Below are 26261 nucleotides of genomic sequence, written 5' to 3' on the forward strand. Positions count from 1 at the left end.
GCTTAAACCCATTCTGGAGGTTTGGCCTCTCTAGGTGGTTTTTCTTCTACAGGCATCTTCCTGGAGAGTGGTCTGTCCTCCTGCTGCTGCTGAAGCCTTTCTTGGAAAAGTTCTAGCCATTCCCCTCACCCTCCTGGCAAAGATGGAGATGCAGTTTGGGAAATATTGTCTCCACCCTCAATGGCTGTAGGGTGCTTTGGGTTGACTCTGGGTTCTGCTGCTCTGATAACTGCTCTTGCCTGGAGCTCCAACTGCGGATGGCTCTCCTCCCTCAACTGCTGCTGCCTCAACGCCTCAGTCCTGGCTTTGCCTAGTCTGCATCTTTGAGCATCTCTGCCAACCTTTGGCAAAGGCCACCCACAGGATCTCACCTTTGACTCCACTGGGGCTTGCAAAGCCTCTGGATCTCAGCAAGGAAGCTCAGCCCAAACCCTCCTTTCCATCTTAGCCACAGGCTTTTATTCACAACCCTGTGCTCTCTGTCTCTCGCTCCCCCCCCCCCAGCATAGTGCCTGAAGGCTGGATATTCGCAGGATGAACCAGATGCAAACTCCACATGCAAACCTTCCTTTTGTTCTGCTTTATTCCTTACACAAAGAACACTGGTTTCTCTTTCACTCATGCAAGGTGAATCAAGCGAGCAGTAGTTTATCTGACACAAAAGTCTTTGTCCAGTGTCTCTTATAGTTTGGGCTATAAAGGATCTTTGTATGCAGTAAAAATCCCTGTGAATTAATTTATTGCTTCATCTAGCATTCCTAGGTTATTAGATTATCTGGTTTCCTATCTGCCATATAATTCTTCTAATGAGGCAGTCTTAACTTAAGACTGTAATTATATGTATAGCTATCCCTAAAGCTCCCATCAGAGTTAATCAAGGGCTTTATTTATGCTTAGCTGGCAACCTCTCTTGGCTGGCAACAAGTTCATATTCTTTCTTCTGCTTCTCTTCTTCCTTTGCTCAGGTAGGCATAATCCTTCAAAGTCTGCTCCCCTTTTATCTTCATTAATTTTCTCATTACCTGAAATTCTTCAGTGTCCATTCTAGAACCAGCAGATCTTCAACAGCAAATGCTGTCTAGATTCATGTTGATTTGATTGCTCCATTTTGATGCTAGCCATCTTCTTCCTCTCAAAACTCCAGTGGCAACTGCCCCTTCCTGACAATTCATCTCCAAGTTCACTTCCTTTCTCTTCTCCCACCCCAGTGAGAAATTCTCTCTGTGTGAAATTGCATACATGTTTCACTCCCTGCTATTTCTTAGACTCAGCTTATCACCTCCAGGCACAGCTTGCCTGTCTGGAAGATGATGTGACCGGATGGCAGAAAGGACCTAGCTACACTGTTGTGTCACAATCTGCCTTCTTAGAACTTAAGTTCAGTAATCTGTGTCCTGTTCAGATCTTCATCTTCTTCTAAATTATCATAGAGTGATAATGGAATTATAGATTTGGAAGAGAGCTTGGAGGTCTTCTAGTTCAACTCCAGCACAGGTCAAACTATAGACCAGTGGCTCTTCAACTTTTCTTGAAAATCTCCAGTAACGGAGCATCCAGGACACCAGGAGGCAGACTGATCACCTAATGCAGTGGTTCTCAACCTTTTTAATGCCGCGACCCCCAACTGGTCGTAAGTCGAGGACTACCCAACCGGTCGTAAGTCGAGGACTTTCCCTGCCCAGGAGTGCCGCGCATGCGTGGTGCCGCCCCCTGCGCCGGCCGAGGCGTAGCTGGCAAGCGGCAGAGACAGCGCAGGGCTGGGCCACCAGCTGGCCCAGCCCAAGGGAGGTAAGGCACCCACCGGGCCCCATGTGTGCCAGCAACCCTCCCTGCGCCCGCTGCCTCCCACCTCCCACCCCTGGCCCTCTTTTCCTTACATTTTAGTAGTTGCTCAGCAGGGAGGGGTGGAAGCTTCCAGACAGCTCGCCTTCGCTGCAGACAACTTGCAGCACCGTTTGCAGAATGGGACTTTTGGTGGGCTCAGCAGGGCAGAGACAGCCTGGGCAATTCCTATTGGCTTTTGAAAGCCAATAGAATTAGACTCTATTCAAGAGAGTCTATTCTATTGGCTTTCAAAAGCCAACAGAATAAAAGGGAGTGGCACAGCTAAGGAAAAGGGGGAAAAAATGGCGGACTGCGTTGTTTGGCGAAATGGTCGTTCGACCCCAAATGGGGTCCCGACCCACAGGTTGAGAACCGCTGACCTAATGACTGATCATTCTCATGGTCAGGAAATTCCACCTTATTTTGACTTTGGACTTCTCACAGTAGCGTGCCCAGCCATTGGTTCTTGTCCTATTCTCAGATACTATGCAGAATAAATTCAGAGTCTCTTTCCCTGTGATAATGTTGGAAGGCTCCTATCAGGTCTGTCTCTCCCTCCTCCCAGCCTTCTCTTCTTTAGGTAAACAATTCCATTAATTGTTTTTTATATGACTTAATCTCCAAGTCAATCACCATCTTTAATACTTGTTTCTACGCTCCTTCCCTTCCTCGATGTCATCCTTATGTTGTCACAAGAAATGTACACAGTTATTCCAGATGGTTTGACCAGCCCAGTCTACAGAAGAACTATGACTAAGAACATGATCTTTCTACCATATCTTGGTTGATGCAGCCCAAGACTGCATTGACTCTTTTGGCAGCTGCAGGAGATTGGCATTTAATCGGTGGTCTACCAGGATACCTAGACCATTCTTACAAGTGTTACTTTTGAGCCAGGCACTGCCTATCTTGTACCTGTGCATCTGGTTTTGCTCTCCTAAAATGTAGAACTGTGGGGTGTTTGGTGCTCTCTGAACTTGGTTGGTTTCTTGCAGACCTTTCATTACCCAAACTAAGTAACATCATAAGCAACATCAAATGATGATGTTACCTAGTTTGGCTAATGAAACATCTGCAAGAAAAAAAACCAAGCTCGGAGAGCACCAAGGACCCCTTATTTCAACCCTGAGCTACAAATATTCTCTTTTATTGGTATGTAGAACTGTGCATTTCTCTCCATTAAATTATATATTGATGGAGAGGCCCCAATATTTAAATATACTAAGATTCTTTCAAACACTGGGCCCATCTTTTGAAATGCTAACAGTCCCTCCTACAGCTTTGTGTGTCTGCACCTACGATGGGTAGCCTTTCCATCCACTTGTCTGCATCATTGATGAAAACGTTGAAAAGCCCAGGACGGAACTCTAGAGCGCCCCACTGCATGCCTCTCTCCAGGGAGACCTAGAGATTTACACGTGAAACCATCCATCTTATATTGTTCTATTTTATCCAGAAGAAGGCTAGGATCAACTTAAGTTACAGTCAGTTTGTCGTGCAATCTTTTGAAGAATATGAAACTTCTACCTTTAATTTATATTCAGCTACTTGTCCAAGATCTCATATTACCCTTGTGTATTTGATATATTTCTCCTAAGCAGTAAATTGCATTTATCTGTCAAATTTCAATCTCTTATTTTCAACCCATTTTTTAAGCCTCTAACCAAGATTTTTTGAAATGTATTTCTGTTTTTGTATGTATTCACTACCCTGTCCATTTTTGCATTGTCTGCAGATTTAATAAGCATTTCCTTCACCTCTTCACTTCCGTCAATAATTTACGTTTTAAGTAGAGTCCAAACCTGAACTTGGGGCATCCCATTCAAGTTTGATGAGAAGCCCTCAGAGTATGATTTTTGAGGCTGGCATATGGGTCCTTAACTACTGTGCCCCCCCCCCCAGCCATAAGCTGCAGTTGGGAGGTGAAAGCAGCCCACCTGGGAACCGGGTCCTCACCCAACTGCACTGTCAAGACAAGTCAAGAATTGCACAAGGACTTGTTCACTGGCCCTCTTGAAGGACAGGAGGAAGAGCTCTCCCAGCCCAGTCTCTGAAAGAGGCCAAGAATTGTTGCCCTTGGCTCCTTTGAGCCCTTTGAAAGAAGCTGCACGAAACTATGGATTGGTCTGAATGTAGATGAGTAACCAACACGGGGCCTGAGGCTTGGAAACACAGCCCTCTCAGTATGGAAAGAGAAATAGGATCACCTTGATGCACTAAGCGGGGGGGGGGGGGGGGGGAGATGTCAGCAACAAGTCATTGTGATAGCAGTGGTTGCCTCCCTTTCAGTGTGAAGGACACACCAGCCCTGAGCAGTTTGTGCCTGCCCAGAGAGGTGAGGGTGGCCACAAGCCTTGAACACACACCCACATTGTCACCTTTTGGGGTATACTAACCAGACTGGAGCAGGAGGAAAATCTGACTGGGCTGACAGTGGAAGAGAAGATTGCCAGCTGGCCTGGAAGGGTACCCCAAGGGAAGATGTGAATCCCCCACCCTTTCATGCCAGGATCCTCTGGCAGTTAGAACCAAGGTTCCGAGTGAAGAGGAAGAGTGTTTTCCCCCTCAAGGGATGCTGGAATCCCAGTACAGCAATACCAGGCTCTTTTTCTTTTCCTGAAAACCCCTCTATTCTAATTTAATACATAATTAAACATTTGATGACTTTTTAAGTTTCTGGCAAAGGATGGGAGAGAAGCAAGAGGGCAGGCAGTCCGTGCCCGCCTCTGAGCAGAAAATCAAAGCTTCCGCTTGCTTTGCCTGCTGCGAGCGGCATCCAGCCTTGGCACACCCCCTGCTAATGGTGCTTAATGGTCCTTGTAATTGGTGTCTCAAGTTATTCAAAAGTAAATTTACTAGAAAATAATTAGCAATTTTATAGTTCACTACTTCTTCATTTTGTTGATTAAAAAAATACAGTTGCTTTTTTCCAGTGGCACAATTGGATGAGGTGGTAAAATGATTTCCCCCCAACCTGCTAGATAGGGATTATGCACGACAGTGTGGAAACACACCAGAGATGGGAGATGTTCTGCTTTCATTATGCAGCAAAAGGAAGACGGCTTCACAGGGAGCCTTTGATCTGAGCAACCTGGAAGTTTCTTTCTCCTGGACCAGCGAGATTCCAAGGCTCACTTCAGACGTTATTCCAAACACGGGATCTCAGATTCTGAAGCTGGCCCACAGCTTCCCTCGAGAGGCTCAGCACCAAAGAAAACTGCCACCGTAGCAGTTAGCGAAGCTGAGCAATGATATGGGTGCCTAACCAGGACTGCAACTAACCATGGTATGTCCTGTTGTCTGAATGGAGCCAGGGGCTCTGCCATCGAGCAGCCCCAGGCGGTTGTTGAGGTTGGGCATTCTAACGTTGGTATCTCATTTCGACTTGGCTCCCAGGATTGCTCGGAAGATAGTCCAGGAATATAAAATAATGACTCCGTCCCGAGGGCATGGAAAGAAAGATGAAGTAGAATTGTGACAGAGGAATTATTCACTTATAAAGGACAGAAAATTGGGTTTGACGAGGGAAATGGAATTGATGATTGCAAGTTACTCTGTGTGTGTGTGTGCGTATATAAAACAGAGCAATTAGAAGAATATGAGACCTCACGATGGAAAGATGGAGGGAGACATTTTAAGACATACAAATATAATTGCTGGCCGGTGGTCTGTTATGAGGATGAGTTTGCCCACTCCTGTCACACAGAAAAGAGCTGGGCGTGTCAGGAGAAACATAAACATAAACCAGATGTAGGGTGAATGGGTGAAGAGGCAGGTGAAGACCAAGAAAGCGGTCAAGGGAGAATGGCCGGGCAGGGAGGGAGGGAGGGAGGGGCACGGCAGTGGTGCAAAGGAGCTTTAGCTGCGTTTTCCTTTCCTGCAATATCTTCACTTCCTCCCTCTCTGCATTTTGCATGTTTATTTCCAAAGGAAAGATGGTGATGGGGGTGTGGGGTGTAATAAAAGGCATGCCAGGATTAAGAATGTTGCTAAACTACAACTCCCAGTATCCTCCTCCGTGGCCTATGCTGATTGTCACTGTGGTTCAGCAACAGTTGGAGGCCACACTGCACCTCTCCCCACACACAGCTGGGTTAGTGAGAATCAGTGTTAAGAGCTCTTTTTACTCAGATATAAGCGGCTCTGATGAAAATTAAAATGAGCATTAAGCGGTTTTTCACAGCCTTCCTGCATTTAATTTGCTCTTCTAGAGCCAAAAGTGTATGGTATTTTCTCTGCTTTGGTACCGCATCTCCACCCATGTGAACCCCCCCCCCCCTTTGCCAAAGGCAGCTGCTTCCCCCCCCCCCTTTCCAAGAGCTGATAAACACAGCAGAGAGAAGAAGCTGCTGTTGCAAGATTTTATTATGGGGTGAGTTTAGCTCCAGGTGGAGACTTCGCAATGTCTGCATCGTTCAGGTAGATGGTGGAGACTCAGAGGAAGACAGGGGAGGGGAGAAGGTGGCAGAGAGGCAATTTTGCTTCCAGGCAATGAATCCTTCCATTGTCAATGGCTGAACTGTGACGCATCCCGTCTCTGGGAGTAGAAAATTAAGTATAATTTATGCCTTGCTAATTGAAATCAAATACAAAATTCGATCTCTCTGTGCCAGGGAGGCTGACATTTAAACAGGGAAGACAAAACAGAAAGAAAAAAAAAATGCTTCCTGAGCTAGTGGCTTCCTCAGAAGACAGACGGTCTTCTTGCACAGCAAAAGGCGAGGCTGGCAGAGGAAACGCACCAGCCGTCCAGAAAACAGGAAACTGGCAGCGTTTCATACAGCGGAATCGCCCCCTCCTCTGTTGGGAAGCGACACACCAACCATTAAACACCCAGGCAGCCTCCCCCACCGGGATGCCACTTTCCAGAAGGGGCTCCCCAAGAACAGGGCGACCTCCTCCGTCTGCTCAGTGGCTCAACCATAGCAAAAATAAACATCTGAAGACACGGCGCAGGGTGCAGGACGTGTGAAATGGCTCTTCTTCCCCAGCTGGGGAGCAAGGACACCCAGCCCCCCCCCCTTCTCTCAGGACAGCAGAGGTGTCTCCAGGGCAAAGCGGGGGCTCTCGGGGCATCCTCCTGGTCTCAGAGGAATCAGGGGCCAAAGGAATCCCCTGAAGCTTCGGCTGCCTCGTCAGTCCGCTGAGCGCTCATCCCCAATGCTGGGGGGGAGGAGGCAGTTGGCCCTCGGAAGTCAGGTCAGGCTCTTGTCACTAAAGATGGATCTGCGAGGAGGAAAAGAAGAAGCATCACCTTGTTATGTGAGCAGCAGCACCCCTTTCAAAGAATGCCCCCCGAGGAGTTGGGGCCCCTGCTTGGGACAGCCCGCTGCTCATCTGGCAGAAGAAGACCTCTCGCAGGGCTCCCGCTAGCCATCCCCTTGGTACCTGTTCCTCATGAACTTCATGCTGTTTGGTCAGAGGTCCCATTGGCTGTTTCTCACGAAAGATTTGCTGTTTTCACCATTTTGTCAGGGACAAGAGAGAGAGGTGGGCTGTGGCGTCCACCATGGTGGGACAGATGACAGGGGCAAATGTGGCCCCAGAACCTCACTCATCAACCACACCAGCTGATACTGAATCAACTCTAAGGAGAAGCCAGGTGGCCTTGCTAATCTTGTCCATAGGCCAGGCTGGGGTTCCCGGCAGAGCACACAGGCCAGGCCAACAAGCAAAGAGCGGGGTCACTTCCTGCGTGCACCTGTCCTGAGTATGGGGAATCCCGGTCTGACGGGATGCAGGCGCCTTTTCCAAATCCTTCAACGAGTCAAGCTGTCCCAGGAGGAGCTTGGGGGTGGGGAGGAGGAGTTGCATGGCCCCCTCAGACCGTAACCTAAGATTTCTTTTCTCTTTTGTTTTTATAAAGCCATCTACCTCAACACTTCAATTTTTGCAAAATAGATTGCACAACATCGTTATTTAACAGAGGAACTCAAAACTTAATCATATGTGAAAGTCAGCTCTAGCACATACTCCATTTTTGTTTGTTAGATTTATAGTTGCTTTTTCTCCTCAAGAGAAGAGCGAGCTATACTATTATAATCTTAAGAATTTTTATAAAATGATGTACTGCTGGCATTGTCCCCAGAAAAATTTTCTAGAATATACAAAGGCACTTCAAATGTACACATTGGAAATGTGAACAAAAGGGACATTTTACCATATTTGGTGGAAATGTAAAATGCTGAAAAATTCTAAACTCAAATACAGATTCAAATTCAAATACAGGATCTTAAAGATTAACAAACAATTGAGTTCAGAGGCTTTTCTTGTGGGATTAATAGACAAACAGTTGGGAAAAAAAGTCATGGAATTTTGTTTTGCACCTGATAATTGCCATGAGATTATTGTATGCACAAAGATGGAAAGATTTGGCCTTATCCTCACTGGAAGAATAGTTGGTGAAGATGATGGAACTCATCATTAGAGATGGCTAAATTGACTTCTTTGATAGATTGTATCTACTGTATGTTTACTGCTGACTGGCAGCCCCTTATGGACATTTTGCACAAAACAAAAAATAAATTTACAGTTTATGGATTTGATCAGATATAGAAAGAAGAGAGTTATGTTGTAACCATAGAGTAAGGGGTAAATATATAATTGTACTTATAACTGCTGTAAAGACAATTGGGAGCCACGAGATGCTTGTGTTTTTTCTTTTTTTTTCTACTTTTAGGGTTTTTTTTCTTTTCTTGCACTTTAGTTTTTTCTTTGATTTCTTTCCTTTTCCCTTTTCTTACTTTGCATCAGTTTGTATTAGTTTTATGTTCCTTTTTAAAATCTGTAATAAACTTTTTTTCCCTTCTGTTAAATCATGTCCAATTCTCAGAGGCTACTTGGACAAGTCCCTGCAGTTTTCCTGGCAAGGTTTTTCAGAAGAGGTTTGCCATTGCCTGCTTCCTAGGATGAGAGAAAGTGACTGGCCCACCCAGCTGACCGCCCAGCTGGGTTTTGCCTAAGGCAGGACTAGAACTCACAACTCCCAGTTTCTGGCCTGCTCCCTTAACCACGAACCAGACTGGATCTCAGTAAAATTACCTCTATAAAAACAGAGAGCTCCCAGGAGGATCTGCTTCCATTTTATCCCAACCTCAAACCTGATGCCCCCCTTCTCCTTGGCCCAGACTGCAGCAGCCTCAGCCCTCATTTCTGCTTGGAGACACCCGACTGTCAAAGCATGAGGCTGTAAGCAGGGCGGGGAGCCATGTTGAAGAGTCAGGGGACCCCAAAGCCTGTGGTGCTGGGCTTTGGAGGGGGACAGCTGGAATAACAAGAAGGCTGCGGGCCATTATGGAGGCTGGATTTTGAATCCAAAGCTTGAGGGTCTTGAGGCAATCACAATTCTGTAGAAAATGAAACATGACTAAAATCTGATCAGATTATGGAAAGCTGGTGGGCTACAGCCATCATCTTGATATAGTGGGAACACAAACCCCTTGCTATTTCTCACCTGACACCTCAGGTGCTCTCAGGTCAGAAGCCTGATCTCACACCTTCTTGCCATTTTACCTTCCGGTGGGTGGCTGGGCTTTGGGGCCCTGCCTGTGAAGCCAGCTCCTGACCAGGGCTGCTCGGGGCACGGCAGCGCCCAGCCCAGGCACTCTGCACGCCCGGGAGCCCAGGGCAGCCTTCCTCAACCTGGTGGCCTCGGGTGGGAGGACCAGGGTGGCCGGAGTCCCAACTCGAAGGAGGGGAAGGGCCGGGATTGTAAAGGCTCACAAAGGCTGCTGCGCCGCCGCCGCCACCCCCACCCCACCACCCCACCACCCCGGTCCCCCAGCCGCAAAGAGGGCTGCTTCTTCGAGGAAAGCCATTTACCTCCGGAGGAAAAAAAACAACCGCTCTGTCTGCCGCGGCTGCGTCAGAGCCCTCCCTGTTGCTGCTCCCACTGGAAATCCTGGCCGGTCATTTGGTAAAACATGACATTAAACGGTTTATAAAACTTGCGCAGCCTCTGAATTACGTCCCGGTCGATGACGGGGTGGGTCCGGCCCTTGGACTTGCCCAGGCACCGCGGGGCGCCGCTCTCCTCGGGCTTCTTCAGGCAAGGGAAGCCCTTGGTCTGGTTGAAGTGGAAATACTTCTCCGTCACCACCCTCCGCAGGCCCAGGAAGGCCTGCGCCTTGGCCAGCTCCCCCGCGGGGTCCGAGATGAGCCGCTCCCCGCTGACGAAGAGCATCTGGGCCAGCGGGAAGTCCTGGAGCCAGCTCTCCAGGTGCAGCGCGTAGAGGCCGATGCGGATGGCGCTCCAGGAGGCGTCGATCAGGCCCAGGCTCCGGTTCTTGAAGGCCAGCGCCTCGAAGGCCGGGATCTCGGGCTTCTTGGAGAGCGTCTGCGTGTAGTCGGAGACGGCCCTGGTCACCGGGTCGCGCACCACCACGATCAGCTTGGTGTCCTTGGCCATGGCGTGGATCCGCCCGGGCGCCTCGCCGGTGACGAAGTAGCTGGGCGTTTTCTCCATGGTGAGCTGGCCTTCCAGCGTCCGGGGCATCAGCTCCCTGGCGGGCAAGAGAACGGGAGAGCCGTCAGGGCCGCGAGCCCGGCGTCCCGGGGAGCCCTTGGGCCGCCCTGCGCCGCGGAGGCCGGCGGGCGGGAGTGAATTGGCCCTAAAACCCGCCCGCCCCAGCCCGAGCAGAGGCGGCGGCAGCCACCCGCTCAATTAAGCCCGTTCGCTTCGGAGCCGGGTATCAAAGTGGAGCGTTTAGGATCACGCAAGACCTTTTTGTTACGACGACAGGGCTCTTAAATGCCTCTGCTAATAAACTTAATAGCGGCAGAGATCCCTCAGCGCGTGTCCCGTAATTAAATGTATTTACTATCTCGCACGCGAGGAGACGGGCTTGCTTTTATCTCCCCTTCCCACGCCTCGCCAATAATTAACGGCCGTGGGCTTTGCAGAGGGACTTCCCAGCCGCTGGGGGGGGGGGCGAACCGGCCCTGAGCCGGAACGGGGGGGGGGAGGGGGTTCCTGCCAGACAATGGACCGGGGCTGGGAAAAGCGGGCCCTGCGGGGAGACAGCCGGTGGCTTTCGACACGCTCGGGGGCAGAGGGAGGGCTCCTGCGTGGAGGCGCCCCCCCCCCCAAGCCTTGCCAGACCCTGCCTGACCTCACCCGGTTCCTTCCCTGGCAGCCACTGGCCAGAACGCGGCTCCCCAGCTCCCTGACTGGCTGGCCCCAACAGGGACCCCAGCCCGGGGACAGGACGGAAGACGGGCGTCCTGAAAGGGAGGCTCCCCCCAAGCTGGGCTCCGCTCTGCCAAGCTGCAGCACCGAGAAACCGCCCCTCCCCCCCCCCCCGGCAAGAGGACGGGCGGCCAAGGAGCGTCTCCTCCGCTTTACCATTCTGCACAAGGATGGTAAAAACCGCCACTTAGGCGCCTTGTGGAGAGGGGCTCCGTGTCGTGCCCCCACCCCGAAGTGTTTCCTTCTGGCCCAAAGGAAAAGATGCTGTTGAATCAAAAGGGTCGTTAGAAAACGGGGCACCCGGCCCAGCATCTCCCTCTGCAGATTCTGCTGCAAATTGCTTTTGTGGGGGGGGGGTCCCAACAGAGGATCCTGCCCTGATGCCCATCCCCCATCAAGCTTCGGCCCCCTTGGAGGCCCTGCCTCGCTGGGAGAGCAGGGATGGGGCAGGGAGGGGCTTGCCTGCTGCCTGGGTCTGGGTAGAGCTTAGGAATGCCCCCCCCCCCCCGGAGCTCCAGTCTCCCAATTGCTATGATGGGGAAACAACCAACGTTTCCAGTTTGGATTTTCACTGTGTGCCAGCAGAGGCTGCAACTTGCCAGCAGCAGAAACTGCCTCTTCTCCGTTCCTGGATTTAGCAAATGCTGCTTTCACAAGCAAAATCCTTAGAGAGGAAGGGATGTTTTTGTCAGGGCTGGTCCAAGCCAGCTCCAGTTTTGGAGCCTGCCTGCATTTGTATGTCTCCAGCCGCCCCCCACAGTCCATGCCCAGCTGGAGGGCTCTCCTGTCCAGTACCTGCATCACCATCTCTGCTTGGGCAGCCTAGTCATTATTCAGGGGCAGGGGGGGAGGAGTTCCAAAGGGGGGGGGTTCCAGAAATGGGTGTGGGGTCTGGAACTGGTGCACATCTGGGTGTTGCGGTGGGGACCTCCCATGCCCCCTGGCGAGGATATTTTCAAGGGGATGGGCCCATTGGAGGCAGCAGAAAAGCCAAACTCCCCGGGCTGAATTTGCCCCACTGAAAGGGCTGGGAAGGAAAGGACACCCCTCCCCCTTCATTCCTGTTCCACTTTACACAGATGGAGCATCTGGTAAGCTTCTTTCTGATCTCCAAATCCATATTCAAGACTAAAAGCATTAATGCTGAAAACTGTTTCAGTCCCTCCCAAGCATACCCTCCAGTCCCTGCCAGTAAGCAACCAAAACTCTGCAGCTGCCATTCTGGGGTGTGTGTGTGGGGGGGGGGTCAAGCAGCATGCAGGTTGCCCTCCGGCCTGACCCAGGACCCTGGATGCACCATCTGGGCATCAAAGACTGATGACAGCAAACATCACTCTCAGAGACAGATATCTCAAAGGGGACAGGGTTGTGTTGTGTAAACTGGTGGGCACCTGCCTGAGCAACTCTGCAGACCCAAAGGAGCTCGGCCTCCTTGGGCTGCATGCCATGGCCGGGGGGGGGGGGGCTTCCTGCCTCACACAGAGCTCTGGCACATGAGAAGCTGCTCTCTCTTTCCTTGGCCTGCCTGGCATATCCCCTTGTCCTCCAGATCAGCTCCTGGCTGTGGAAAACAGTTGTTTACCAGCCACACAACTGGCATTGAAAGCAGCCCTAACAATGCAGAGGAGGGGAACCAGGAACAGCTGCAGAGGCTGGATGGTAGCCAGAGGTTGAAGATACCCAGAATCAGAACATCTGGGAATTCCTCAGGCTTCTATAAGGTTGCACAAAAGGAACAACAGGTGTGGCAAAGGGAGAGGAGCAGAGAAGGTAGGCAATCCCTCCCCCCCCCATTTCTTCCATTTAGTAAGCTTGAGGGCAATTGTCTCTCCCTTGCAAGCCCCCCCCCTTTTTGGAAAGGGAGAAAATGAAGGGAGGGAGAGAGGCCTGGTGGGAGATGGCAGGGAAGCTGCTGGTAGGAACACCTTCCCCAAAGCTGCCATTGCCACCTGAACAAGAGCAAGGAGAAGGCTGGGGGGGGGGGGCTCTGCGTTTTCTAGAGCTACAGCAGAAACAGCCAACAGCCAGATGGGAGCAAATGGTTCTCAGGGACCACAGTGCCATCGTTCCGACTAATGAAACACTTCAAAGAACTTCCAGGCATTGTTTATCCTAAAAAACAGTCTGGGCACTTCGGATATTTAAAAACTCTACACCGCCGGCAATTCTGGTGGCTGGGGCTAAAGCGAGATGTGGAAAACTATGTCAGGAGTTGTACTGTATGTGTCACAATGAAAAGAATTCCAGGGAAACCCCCTGGGCTACTGCAACCAGTGGCTGACCCCTCTCAACCATGGGAGAGAAATAGCTATGGACTTTATAGTAGACCTACCTGAAAGTAGGGGAAATACTGTCATCTGGACTGCGATAGACCTCAAAGCAGGCTCATTTCATTGCCTGCAAAGGACTCCCATCTGCCCAACAACTGACCAAATTGTTCCTGAAACATATGTACCGGCTGCATGGCGCCCCTAAGCGAATAATTTCGGACTGGGGTGCAGTTCACAGCAAAATTTTGGAGGAGTTTTCTTAAATTAATTGGATCATCCCAAGGCTTATCATCTGCTTTTCATCCAGCTACCAATGGAGCTGCAGAATCCGCTAACAAAATGGTGGAGCAATATCTCAGATGCTACTGGACTGACCTCCTCCCTTTCACCGAGGTGGCTTACAATAGTTCTGTTCACAGCAGCACCGGCTACACGCCTTTCAGAGCAGCCCCAGGAAACAGCCCAATACCTGAATACCCTCAGGTGCCCTCTGCCTCCCGGACACTTGATCAGTGGGTGAGGGGGTGGGAAGAAGTTTGGAGAAACACGAAAACTGTGTTACAAAAGTCTTCCGAGACCTATAAAAAGCAGGCTGATAAAAAGAGGGCTCCCCAAAGAATATTCCAAGTTGGGGAAACTAAATATTTATGCCTCAAATTGCCCAGCAAGAAATTGGGACCAAAATTCTTGGGGCCTTTCCCCATAGTAAGGATCATCAACCCCCCTTTCTTACAGAGACCATGTTTGCTCTTCTCCAATTTCTGGCATCTTCCCAATTTTTCAGGTCTCCTCAAGGATGATGGAGGATGAGAGCTTTTATAATACATACTTACCTGAAAGCAAGTCCCAAGGAAACTGATTCATGGAGAAGCTTGGCTAGGATCCCTCCATTTGAGTTGGGCTCACCACACCCACAGGAAAGGCTGACCCTTCATCACTGCCAAATCCAGGACTTCGGGCCTCTGATTCTCCAGATGGGTTTTAACTTTACTAGTGCAGCGGTGAGTTTTCAAAACAAATCCATCTAGGTTTAAACTGTCTTGAATATGTATAGTTTAACGAAAAGAAGGACTAGGGGTGACACGATAGCAGTGTTCCAATATTTGAGGGGCTGCCACCAAGAAGAGGGGGAGGGGATCAATCTGTTCTCCAAAGCACTGAAGGCAGAACAAGAAGCAAAGACTGGAAACTAATCAAGGAGAGAAGCAACCTAGAACTAAGGAGAAGTTTCCTAATTGTGAAAACAATCGGTGGAATGACTTGCCTCCAGATGTGGGTGCTCCAACACTGGAAGTTTTCAAGAAGAGACTGGACAGCCATTTGTCCAGAATGGTATAGGACAGTGATGGTGAACCTTTTAGAGACCGAGTGCCAAAAAACCACCCCACTTCCCCGCCCACCCCCACTCTGCGCCCTGCCTACCAGCATGGCCACCCACCGCCTCCACGGCCCACCGCAGATCACCCAGGCAGCCCAGCAGCGCCATGGCAGCCACACCCTCCACCGCAACAGCATCTGTGTGTGACAGCGCGAGGACAGAATCTTGTCCCCGCTGCCTGGCGGCCATGCCCTTGGCTGTGCTGCTCTGCGCAGACTGCGCTTGGGGGCAACTCTCCTCTGGGGGGGCTGCTGGTGAGGAGGGGGCCATGGGGGGAGGTGGGGCTGGGGCGATGGTGCATGTGCCTACAGAGAGGGCTCTGAGTGCCACCTCTGGCACACATGCCATAGGTTCACCACCACTGGTATAGGGTCTCCTGCTTGATCAGTGGGTTGGACTAGAAGACCTCCAAGGTCCCTTCCAACTCTGTTATTTTGTCTTCTATTTTTATTGTTCACATGTGAGCAAGAATGAAATAATAGATAATTTATGCACAAACTGCAGATTTTGGGCAAGTGCACCAGGACTGGACGGTCAGTATCCTCAGGAGACTCAGAAAGATGACCCCTTGAACAGCCATTGGTGCTCCAGGCTGCAACCAATCGTCCACAAGAGCACTCTTATCCCATTCCCCGTTTTCCCCAAGCCTGACATCTCTACAGAAATTGCATAATGGCAGATTTCTGCTGTCATCATCCCTGCCCTCACAAAATCAAAAACAATACAAGGAGCAGGTTGCTGACATTTATATCAAACCTGACTGCACTTCTCTTCACAAAGACAGCAAGGCTTTTGCTTGGGTCACTCCAACCCAGCACAAAGAACAGCTCCTAGCCATTCTGAAGCACCATAAAGGCTACACATGTGAACGCTTCTCGGTAGAAAAGACACACATCCGATGCCTCTCCCGCATACTGGCTGGCTTCCAACACAGCTCCAAACCACAATGGCTGGCTTCACTCAATACGGTAAGCCCAGGACTCTTCCAGTATATTTGTACAACAGACAAACACTAAATTTTTCTTTTAATTTCTTAAGTCTTCCACAGTACAGCCACCTCTTATTTTTGCATGATAGTGTAGCTGTACCCAAGGGCAGAAGAAGACATGCCCACTCCTGCAGGCCAGGCCATTAAAGAACTAGAAGCCTCATGTCATCAAATGGCTGCAGCTTTTGAGAAGAAGCACAATATGAATCGATCTCACAACATTGTTGGCTGGTCTCTTTACACAACACAGCTGCCTCCTTTGCCAACCTGGAGTTATCCCTCAAAATATGAAGATGTATGCTGAAAGCACTTCCCTCCCCACATTCAACACATATGTTTCAAGGTGTTCTGATACTAACAACAGCAGCAAATTAGTAGAATCCAAAATAGAAGAGGGGGGATGAGAAGGTCCAAGTTGCTACAGCAACTGCCAGATGGATCTGGAAAATATACTGAGAAAAAAATCTATGGGAACTAGGATGCCTCTTTCAGTTCCACTTACTGCATATCCCCTGTACACACAGTCATGAACCTGCTTTTTTGCTTCAACACAATGTGTGTCCATAGTGAGCCTATCAAAGGCAACCGGCTGCTTCTAACACCTCCATGGTAGACGGGAAGTTCTCACATCCAATTCCCTTATTTAAAATCCAGAGGAAGAGAAAATTGGAAAGTCTTAGCACTGGATGTGGGAGATATTCTCTAGATAAAATTAACATAGCCTTTGGAAGGGGATCCTGTAGTCAATAACCAGGTCTACTAGTACTACTAACTTCTCACACAGGGTGTGGTTGGATGGCATGACAACTGAGTGGCTGCACTGCTGAATTGAAGGAACACCCACAAAGGTCCTGAGCCTTCTGCCCTTCTATGCTTTCATTAATGACTTAGTAGAGGAGCTGGAGGGACCATCAATCAAATGTGAGATACAATCAGGAGAAAGTGTTGGAGACAGAAATAAAATCCTTGGTAGGTTGGAGAAATGGGCTGAGATTTAATAGACAATTAGGAAATTTTACACTTAAGAAACAAAGGAAAAGTTCTTGGGTATTGGATGAAAGAGACCACGATGCTTCAATTATGCGAGAAGGAGATTTTGGACTAGCAGGGATTACAAACTGAGAATGAATCAGCAGCTTGATGTGGTTGCAAGAGGGGCAAATATATTGTTTGGAAGTATTTCCAAATCGTGGGAAGTTAACTTATATCATATCTAAGTTTAAAACTGGAGCATCACAATAGAATTGGAGTAAAAATACTCAACAATCCTAGTTTGTCGAATCACTTGTGAATATTTTAGAACAACAAAGCCAGCCTGGAACTCTGGGCAGCAGCCTCCATTGTAAGGAAAAGACATACACACACACACACACACACACACACACACACACACACAGAGAGAGAGAGAGAGGGGGGGGGGGAGAGAGAGAGACAGAGAGACAGAGAGAGAGAGAGAGAGAGAGAGAGAGAAATGAACCACAAGTGGGCCCTGTTTGAAGATGTGACCTAACTTCTCCATGGTTTTTGGTGGATTTAGGAGTCCTGATACAGCTCTTAGACACCGCTAATCCCTAAGGTGCTTTGGAGTTTCCCACAATGTCGGCGGGTGAGTGGGCAGTAGGTGTGGGAGGAGGCATGAGGGCCATGCAGGTGCTTGTAACCCCTGCAGGGCAGCTGGTGCCCCGATGCTGCCTTCTCAACCCAGCTTTGCCGATGGCTCTTCCACAGCCCTGGCCATGTGGGGCCCTGGGGAGGGGGTGGCATGGTGCTGTGTTGTGGGGAGAGGACAATCCAGTTGTTCCCCTGGCTCCTTCCCTTTCCTGAGGGAGCAGAATAAGGAAGAGGAGTCCGTGGTCAGTGGCAACAGCTGTGGCAGAAGAGCAGCCGCAGATGAGCTCAAACCCAGATGTGGCTTTCTCACACACACACACACACACACACACACACACAGTAGAGGACCTGAGGTGGCTCCTTCAGTCCTTCTTGCCTGCTGGGTTGAAGGGCAGCCCACTGGGTCACAAGGGCAGCTCAGCCATGTCTGGCCTGGCACCTCCCCCTCCAAACCACTTTCCTTCTGGCTGGCTTCAGTTTCAAGGCCAGCTGCCCCTGAGCACAGGAGAGCTGCCCCCTCCTCCTTGCCCTCCCCCCTTTCCTACCCAGGCTGCCTCCCAGTTCCCATTGATTATGCATGCAGAAGCCGTAATTCCCCAGAATCACCCGGGAGCATCCTGCTTCCCATTATTGGAGGCCCTGCTCACCCCCTGTGGATTGGCTAGCTGCAGAATGGCTCTGCCTCATTACTGCTCTCTCTCTCTCTCTCTCTCTCTGTGTGTGTGTGTGTGTGTGTGTGTGTGTGTGTGTGTGTGTGTGTAGAGGCTTCACTGCAACTGGGGGGCAGTCAAAGGGAGATCCTGGCTGGTAATTCAGGGGATGCTTATGACCAATCGCTACTGCAGCAGAGCCCCTCCCCAGGGCAGCGGAGGGGTGGCAGACAGCTCCTGCCCCCGTCCAGGGGTCCTGTGGGAATGGCTCTGCTCCAGCCAAACAGTCGTGCCCACCAGGGTGACAGCTCAGGCGCTGATGTAGACAGAGTGCTATTTAGATAAGTTTGTACATTTAATCAGATTTTTCACTGTTTTCAGCAAGATGTGGACTCCATCCCTGTCCACAGCATTTGGTTCGCTTCAGCTGAGACAGAGAATAATCAAGATTTATGACACTCATTCCAACTCTGGATCCCACTCAGTGGTCTGGAACAGCTTGGCTTCCCTCTCGGCCTTGGACCGGCTTCACTCTCCTGTGCTTGAGAGACTGAACGTCCGTCCTGCAACCTGCCAGAGGCATCTTTCTTCCGCTAATGGCACCACCAGCCCCCCCCCACTCTGCCAGCTCAAGCAGGCACCTGTGCCCACCAGTGGTTGGTCTCTGCTGCACTTGCCCGCCAAGAATGCTGTGCCCGGGAGGCTGAGGGGATGACACCATCCCGCAGGCAAGCAGAGTCTCTCGGAGACAGAGCCTGCCAACCAGCCTACCGGATTTTCTTCCGAGCAGGCAAGCACGACTGAAATCCATCTGCTGCCAAGCAAATGTCACTCTGCCATCCTTCCCCGCTGCGATGTTGGAGGAGAGCAGATCTCACCACATGCCAAGGAGCGAATACGTCTCCCACATCAACAATGGTTCATTAGCTGGAGGAGGCAATCAAAGGCATGTTTGGTGTTCAGGGGAGCTTTGTATTTGCAAACAGTGGCTTATCTCACGGGCCTTGACGCACTCCTGGTGGGCGAGGAGAAGAAGGCGAGCCTTGGCAAGACGCAGGAGAAAGCCGAGCAGGCCGGCCCTGAATTTCAGGGCACAAGAGCTTCCTATCACTGGGCTGCAACCCAAAGCGATTTGGGCCGTCTGAGGAATTTCCCTCCCAAGGAAAAAGCAGCCAATTGTGGCCTGAGAGAGCCCCCCCCCCTCCTGCCTGCTCAGACCGCATCTTGAGAGAGAAACGGGCGGGAGGGGAGGAGAGGTGGGGCTTCCATTTATGCCTTAGTCAGAAAGAAAAAAGCAAATACAGACCCTTTGAAGCAGAGAAAAAGCAGTCTGGGAAAGGATTAGGAGGTGGCTTATGATGAGTTGTTGATTGTAACGGCACAACACAAACCCTAGTTTTCACACTTGCTTCCCAACAGTGGACACAAGTATGTCAATACATGCGTGGTGGAATGGCACATATATAAATATGCCTCCAGCTATACCCATGGCCAAAATTCTCATTATACCTTTTTCCTTTTTGCACTTTTTTAGACACAAAGGTGTCTCCTGCCACTCCACTGCAGGCATCCATGCACTCGGTCTCCCCGAGTCAGGGGTGAGGACTTGCTTTGTCTTCCATTTACTGCTTTGTGAATAAAGCCTGCCCTGCATGTAGGCCAGAAACAAAAGAGTAACACCAAGGAGTCAGGTCCAAGAGAAGTCATCCTCCCTCCTCTCTCTTTTGCATGGGCCAAAGTTCACCTGCCTAGTTCTGGGCGCCATATTTCAAGAAGGACATGGTGAAGCAAGTCCAGAAGAAAGCAAGATGGGGAAGGGGTGGAAGGAGAAAGACTCTGGGGACCATTGGAGGCACTGCAGAGTTTAAGTCTGGCTTAGTTTAAGACTTGGCATCTTGTCCAGGTCCCCCTCACTGCAGAAGGGGGAACAGTCAACAGCCTTTCCCAGAAGTTTGCAATGGACAGATTCAATTCTGGTTTGTCCCCACAATAACTGTTCTTTCCCCATCATTCTCTTCTTATCCACATGCTCTCAACTGGAGCTCCGTGCCTAACCCTCCCCCTCCCCGACCCCTAGGATTGACTGAGCAAAATTGAGAAAGATCTTAAGGTCCTCAAGCAGGTGATGACTTCCCAATTTGCCACTCAAAGGAGCAGCCTCTGGGAAATAACCAGATCTCCATCAGTGTCTGAGATTCACCCATATGGGAAATGACTAGCCTATGAGGTGGAGGAAGGCCTGATTATTTATCAGGTGATTCTCCAAATGCAGCAATTCTTTGTGTGTATATCCAGACCGATAACAGTGAATGTGGAAACATTTGAATTTGTTTGGTAAGTACGGGGCATCAAGATCATGAGAAGTGATAGTATTGTTTTATCTGCACTAGTGAGGCCACACTTGGAATACTGCATCCAGTTCTGGTCCCCAGATGCTAGGAAGAGTACAGAGAAGAGCAACGAAGATGATTGGGGGTCTGGAGGCTGTATGATGAATGGTTAAGGGAAGCAGGTATGTTTAGCCTAACAAAGAAAAGACTTAGGGGCAATGTGATAGCTATCCTCCAATACTTGAAGGGCTGTCGGCAGGTTGATTTATTCTCCAAAGCACCAGAGTGCAAGACAAGAAGCAACAAAGCTCATCAGAGGAAGATCCAACCTAGATCTAAGGAGAAATGTCCTGACAGTGAGAACAATTAAGTCAATGGAATATCTTGCACCCTGAAGTTGTGAGTGCCCCATCGCTGGAGGTTTAAGAAAAGTTTGGACAACCATTGTCAGGGATGGAATAAGGACAGGGGGTTGGACTAGAACAGGGGTTTCAAACTGCTGGCCCATGGGCCGGATGCATCATGCTGAAACCGCACCCACCCCATTGCCGGCAATGGAAAAAACATCACGTGACATTGTGACTTTGACACTCCTGGACTAGAAGATCTCCAAAGCCCCTTCCATCCCTATGATTCTATGATTGGACACTGAAAAGAAAGTCCACTAGGGGCTAATATTACTTAGAAACTGGGGAGACAGACCTTGCTCCTTAGAAAGAAAACTCAGACCAGGATGTCCACCCCTTTGCAAGAGCTCTGCTTAGCCAACCTGGAAGAAGACTGCAGACCAGACCTCAGAGGCAGCGCTCCCTTCCAGGCAGGAGATTGGAGAAAATGTCTTGATTCATGTGGAAAGTAGGGATAGTTGGGGGAGAAAGTAGAAGTCTCCGTATGCTATGAAAAATAAGAACGAGAGAGTCCCTACGGCAGGCGTGGAGTTCTTTGGTTGTGCCAAAGTCACGTCTACAAGGAGTGAGAGGGCTGGCCAAGGCTTGGAAACAGTGGACAAGCTTGGGAGGCTGAAGGAAAGCTCCAGGCAAAGGCTGTCAGGACGAGGCAGGCCTGCATCGGACCCTGAAGGAAATGGGATTTGCTAATGGTGTAAATAGAAGTCACGCCTACAGATAGGTATGAACAGAAGAGAGCATCAACTCAGGCCAATTCAGGTGCAAAAGAAATTCCAAAGATGCCTAATTAAGATGGTAGCTTTGGCCTCCAAGCAGGCCTGACAGATCAGAGCCACGAGGGGTGAGAGAAGCGGTGATTTTCCTTTGGAGAAATGGATCCACTTCTTTCCACAGAATCCTGGCAATTTAACAGGAACTCATACGAGGATGAGAAAACCAGCCCTCCTGAAAACCATGGCATCCCACCAACCTGCCTCAAGGTTGCATGCATACTGATGTAGTTACTAAGCTGCTGAAGTATTTACTGCAATTTAGGCAGATACTGGCAGATACATTACAATTCAAATACTGTATCTAGCAAAGAGTGCTGGCTGCCCTGCAAAGTGGCAAATACAGTCCAAAGAGCAGGAAAGGAGTCTAAACACATTCCAGGAGTCACAGAACACCCAGCCAGGAAGTCAGCCACTCCAAGAGTCACCAGCTAGAATACTGAACTAAGACTCAAAGCCAAACAGCTACTTAATTCTGTCTGCAGCCAGCTGGCTGCAATTACTCATGGTTTGCCCTTTGTCCAGTAAGGACCTCATTGAGAAGCATGGTCCTGGTTGCCCTGGGTGTGTCTAGACCTGGGGGGGGAGGGGTGCCTTGTCATCTGACTGTTTCAGCTGAACAGATGTTTGTGGCTGATCAGCCTCAAATGAATCCTGGCTTAATGAATCCTAACAATCCTGAAGCTGACAATCCACAGGACAAAAAGGACAAGCATAAAAACTAAGGCAGAATATCAGCAAGTAGCCAGAATCTGCAAATTAGAATAAGAATAGGGAATAGACTAGACTAGACTAGACTAGACTAGACTAGACTAGACTAGGACAGAATAGAATAGAATAGAATAGAATAGAATAGAATAGAATAGAATAGAATAGAATAGAATAGAATAGAATAGAATAGAATAGAACCTTGGAGGTCTTCCTGACTCTCAAAATGAACTAAGGCTTATGACAAAAGTCAAAAATAACAAAAAAGAGCATCTTTTCAACATATGAAAAACAAGAAAAAAGTGAAGAAAACAATTGGTCTATTAATGGGAGAAAATAGCAGGAAGGTGAGGAGGAACAGGGAGAAAGCAGAACTGCTTAACTCATTTTTTTGCATCTGTCTTTACACAAAAGGAAAAAACAGTCCAACCTATCAAAAAAACCAAAACCAACCCCTGTAAAATGCAGATTAGAAATGATAAGAGAACACCTATCCACCCTAGGCAAGAGTTCAAATCACCGGGACCTGATGGATTACATCCTAGAGTTCTGAAGGAGCTGGCAGATGTGATCTCAGAACCACTGAATCTTATCTTTCAAAGATCTTGGATCACCGGGGAACTACCAAAGGATTAGAAAAGGGCTGAAGTGGTTCCCATCTTTAAAAAAAAAATGGATCCAGGAAACTAGAGACCTATCAGCCTGACATCTATATCTGGAAGGATTCTGGAAAAGATTAGCAACAAATCTGCAAATATCTAAAAGCAAAGTCATAACCAGAAGCCAACATGGATTTGTCAAAAACAGGACATGCCAGACAAATCCTACTGCATTATTTGAGAAAGTGACAAAATTAATGGACCAGAGATATGCTGTGGATATAATTTACTTGGACCTCTGTAAGGCATTTGATAAAGTAGACCACAACCTACTACTTGATAAGATAGAGATGCTGTCTAACCCACATTTTCCTATCATAAGGGATTTGTAACTGGCTGACCAAATGCATTCAATATGTAGTCCTTAATGGAACTGCATCTGCATGGAGGGAAGTATGCAGTGGATACCCCAAAGCTCTTAGGCCCAGTACTCTTCAATAACTTCATCAATGATTTGGATGAGGGGATAGAAGGGAATTCATCAGATTGACAACAAACTGGCAGGAACAGCCAATACTCCAGAAGACAGGCTCAAGAAACAGAAGGATCTTGACAGCCTTGAACACTGGGCTCTATTTAACAAAATGAAATTCAATGATGAGAAATAAAGTTCTACATTTAAGTAAGAAAAACCAAAGGCACAGGTACAGAATAGGTGGTACTAGGCTGCTGCAGCTACCAAAAAAGCTAACACATTCCTAGGCTGCATTAACAGAGGGATAGAATCAAGATCACGTGAAGTATTAGTACCGCTTTACAACGGCGTAGTAGTAAGACCATATCTGGAATGCTGCATCCAGTTTTGGTCACCATGATATAAAAAAGATGTTGAGACTCTAAAAAGAGTACAGAGAAGAGTAACAAAGATTATTAGAGGGCTGGAGGCTAAAACATACAAAGAATGGTTGCAGGAATTGGGTATGTCTGGTTTAATGACAAGGACTAGGGCAGGGCTCTTCAAACTTGGCCCTTTTATGACTTGTGGACTTCAACTAGGGGGTGACATGATAGCAGTCTTCCAACATTTAAGGGGCTGCCACAAAGAAGAGGAGGTCCATCTATTCTCCAAAGCACTTGAAGACAGGACAAAAAGCAATGGATAGAAACTAATTGAGAGAAGCAACCTAAAAATCAACTTTTGAAATCAAAGTGTCCCCCCACACACACACACACATGAAGTAGGTTTGAGGTGACTGCTTTGATCTCAGCTATTGAGTCCGAGAGAGTCTTGATCTCTGTCTCTGTGCACACAAAGTTGCTTGCTCATAGAGCTGATGGTCCACCAGGGCTCCTAAATCCTTTTGGGTGCTCTGAAACTAAGCCAAGACTCCTCAGTCCTGCCACTGATTTTTCCTACCCAGATGCAAGATATTTGTCATCACTGTTTGATTTGGGCCAACGTTCAAGTCTGCTGAATTATGTTACCATCTCTGTGGTGTTAATTAATCTCCTGGCTTGGTGTCATTTGAAATTTAAAAAGTCCATTACAAACTCTGGGTAGTTTATAAGGAGGTTGCATACCGGTAGTACAGAGGGCGGCAGACTGCAGTTACTTTGGGGTTGCTGCAGATCCTTGGACCACTATAACCTTTGCTAATATTTATCCACTTCATTCCCCCCAAATATCATGAAACACTTTATCACAGTGATTGTCAGCTTTGGCAACTGAAGACATGTGGACTTCAACTCCCAGCAATCCACATGTCTTAAAGTTGCCAAGGTTGAGAAAATACTGCTTTATCAAATGCTTTCTTGAGAATGTGTTCATATACGCTTTAAAAATAACAAAATGAAATGGTGGTTTTCCATCTAGGAAACAGAAGTCAAATGCACAAGTATAGAATGGGGAAACACCTGCTGGGCAAAAGTTGTGGTGAAAAGGTTCGTGCCATAGTGGCTAACTAGACAGTGAATTTCGAGTAACACTGTGATGTAGCTACACAAAAGGCAAATGCCCTTTCAGGCTCTACCAACAGGAGGATTGTTTTCTAAATTGCAGGAAATGATCGATCCATTTAGTTCTGCTTTTGGTCAGATAAAAATATGTTGCTTGGCAAAAAAAAACAACCTAGCATGAATTTATCCAAAACAATTCATGCCAAAGTAACCTGATCTCCTTTTTTGATAAAGTGGCCATTTTAGTTAAAGACAGGATCATAGAGGATCTAGCATACTTTGATAAACCATTTGACAAAGGCTGCCATGAGGTTCTAGCAAGGAGGTTGTAAAATGGAGATTTTTTTTTTAAAAAAAAGATGTTCCACGGCCTGAAAAAGTTGGAGCACCAGAGTAAGCTGTGTCTCTGCCTTCCTAGTCCATCGCCTTAATGGTCAGACTGCCCCTCTTCTGCCATTTCACAGATGCAGAGCTGATTGAACAATCACACCCACAAGTTTGATTGCGTAGCCTCGTGGGGCCTATAACACACTGGAGGGAAAGGTCAAGGGACTGCGGACTGCTGGGCTACAAGCCATCCCTAGTCCATTCAATATATATGACTGACGTGGATGAGGGATTATTAAATTGGAGGGGACATAAAGGGGGGGGAATGAGGGGGAGAGGAACAGCGCCATTTGAGAGCGTGTCAAGATTAGGGAAATCTTGACAAGCAGGAACAGAAATTCCACTTGCTGGGCAAAAAACACTTCATCAGAATTCAACTGGCAAACATCCAGTCCTACATTTGAGTAGGAAAAATCAAGGAAACAAGCAAAGGATGACATGCTGGACAGTAGTGTATGCAAAAAATAATATAAATACTGGGCAAAATGGATCACAAGCTGAACCTGCACCAAGAGTGTGATGCACCTTCAAGACAAGCAGGTAAAATCCTGGACAACAATGGCTTAGTTCAGATGAGTTATCATTTCTACCTGTATTGTGTTGGACAGACCATCCCAAGAATATTGCCTCCGGTTTGGGGCACCACCCTTTAGGAAGGACATCGGCACCTGAGTGGGAGCAATCAAGATGGCAAAGGACTGGAAGGAAAAGCTGACTAGGAACACTTGAAGAGGAGGAGGAGGGCTTGTGTAGTCCGGGTAGAAGACAGCAGGGAAACACCAGAGCCAGCTTAAGATTTTGCATCATTTCAGGATTCATTCAGCTGCTTTGTGGTGCACGGTCTGATGTTGCTGGTTCATTGGTTTTTCAACAGAGAGCACTGCATTTCTAGCTAAACCCATTATCATCTTGATTCAGCACACACTGGGTAAGGCTCTCACCCAAGCAGAATGAAACCCCAAGGAGTGACAAAGGAATCTTCCAATAGAATTTGTTGTGGAGGTGGCTGGACAGAGCAATATTACTGGTCAAACTCCCAGGCTCTTTGCATCCAATTAGAGACTGACCCTCCTGCCCGAAAGGCTGTGAACAACTCTGGCCAGTGTCAGCAGAAAATGCTTTCAAATATCATCCTTTCTGTGGACTTCCAGAGGAGTTCTGGTAAACTGAAGACAGCGCTGCAAAAGTGGAGCTGA

The 26261-nt window shown here is 48.6% G+C and overlaps 1 protein-coding gene across 1 annotated transcript in view; it reads right to left on the reverse strand.

Annotated features, from left to right (window-relative positions):
• Window positions 1-6171: 6171 nt before the first annotated feature.
• LOC120310812 (heparan sulfate glucosamine 3-O-sulfotransferase 4-like) overlaps window positions 6172-26261 on the reverse strand; it is an 88645-nt gene continuing 68555 nt past the window's right edge. The window contains exons 2-3 of the mRNA XM_039349631.1: window positions 9646-10325; window positions 6172-7050 (exon numbers count right to left, since the gene is read on the reverse strand). Of these exons, the coding sequence (XP_039205565.1) occupies window positions 9689-10325 (637 nt within the window). The 3' untranslated portion in view covers window positions 6172-7050; window positions 9646-9688. The remainder of the gene's footprint in view (window positions 7051-9645; window positions 10326-26261) is intronic.

The sequence above is a fragment of the Crotalus tigris genome, unplaced genomic scaffold (genome assembly GCF_016545835.1).
Source record: "Crotalus tigris isolate CLP2741 ecotype Arizona unplaced genomic scaffold, ASM1654583v1 scf7180000018301.7375997, whole genome shotgun sequence".
Classification (NCBI taxonomy): Eukaryota; Metazoa; Chordata; class Lepidosauria; order Squamata; family Viperidae; genus Crotalus; species Crotalus tigris.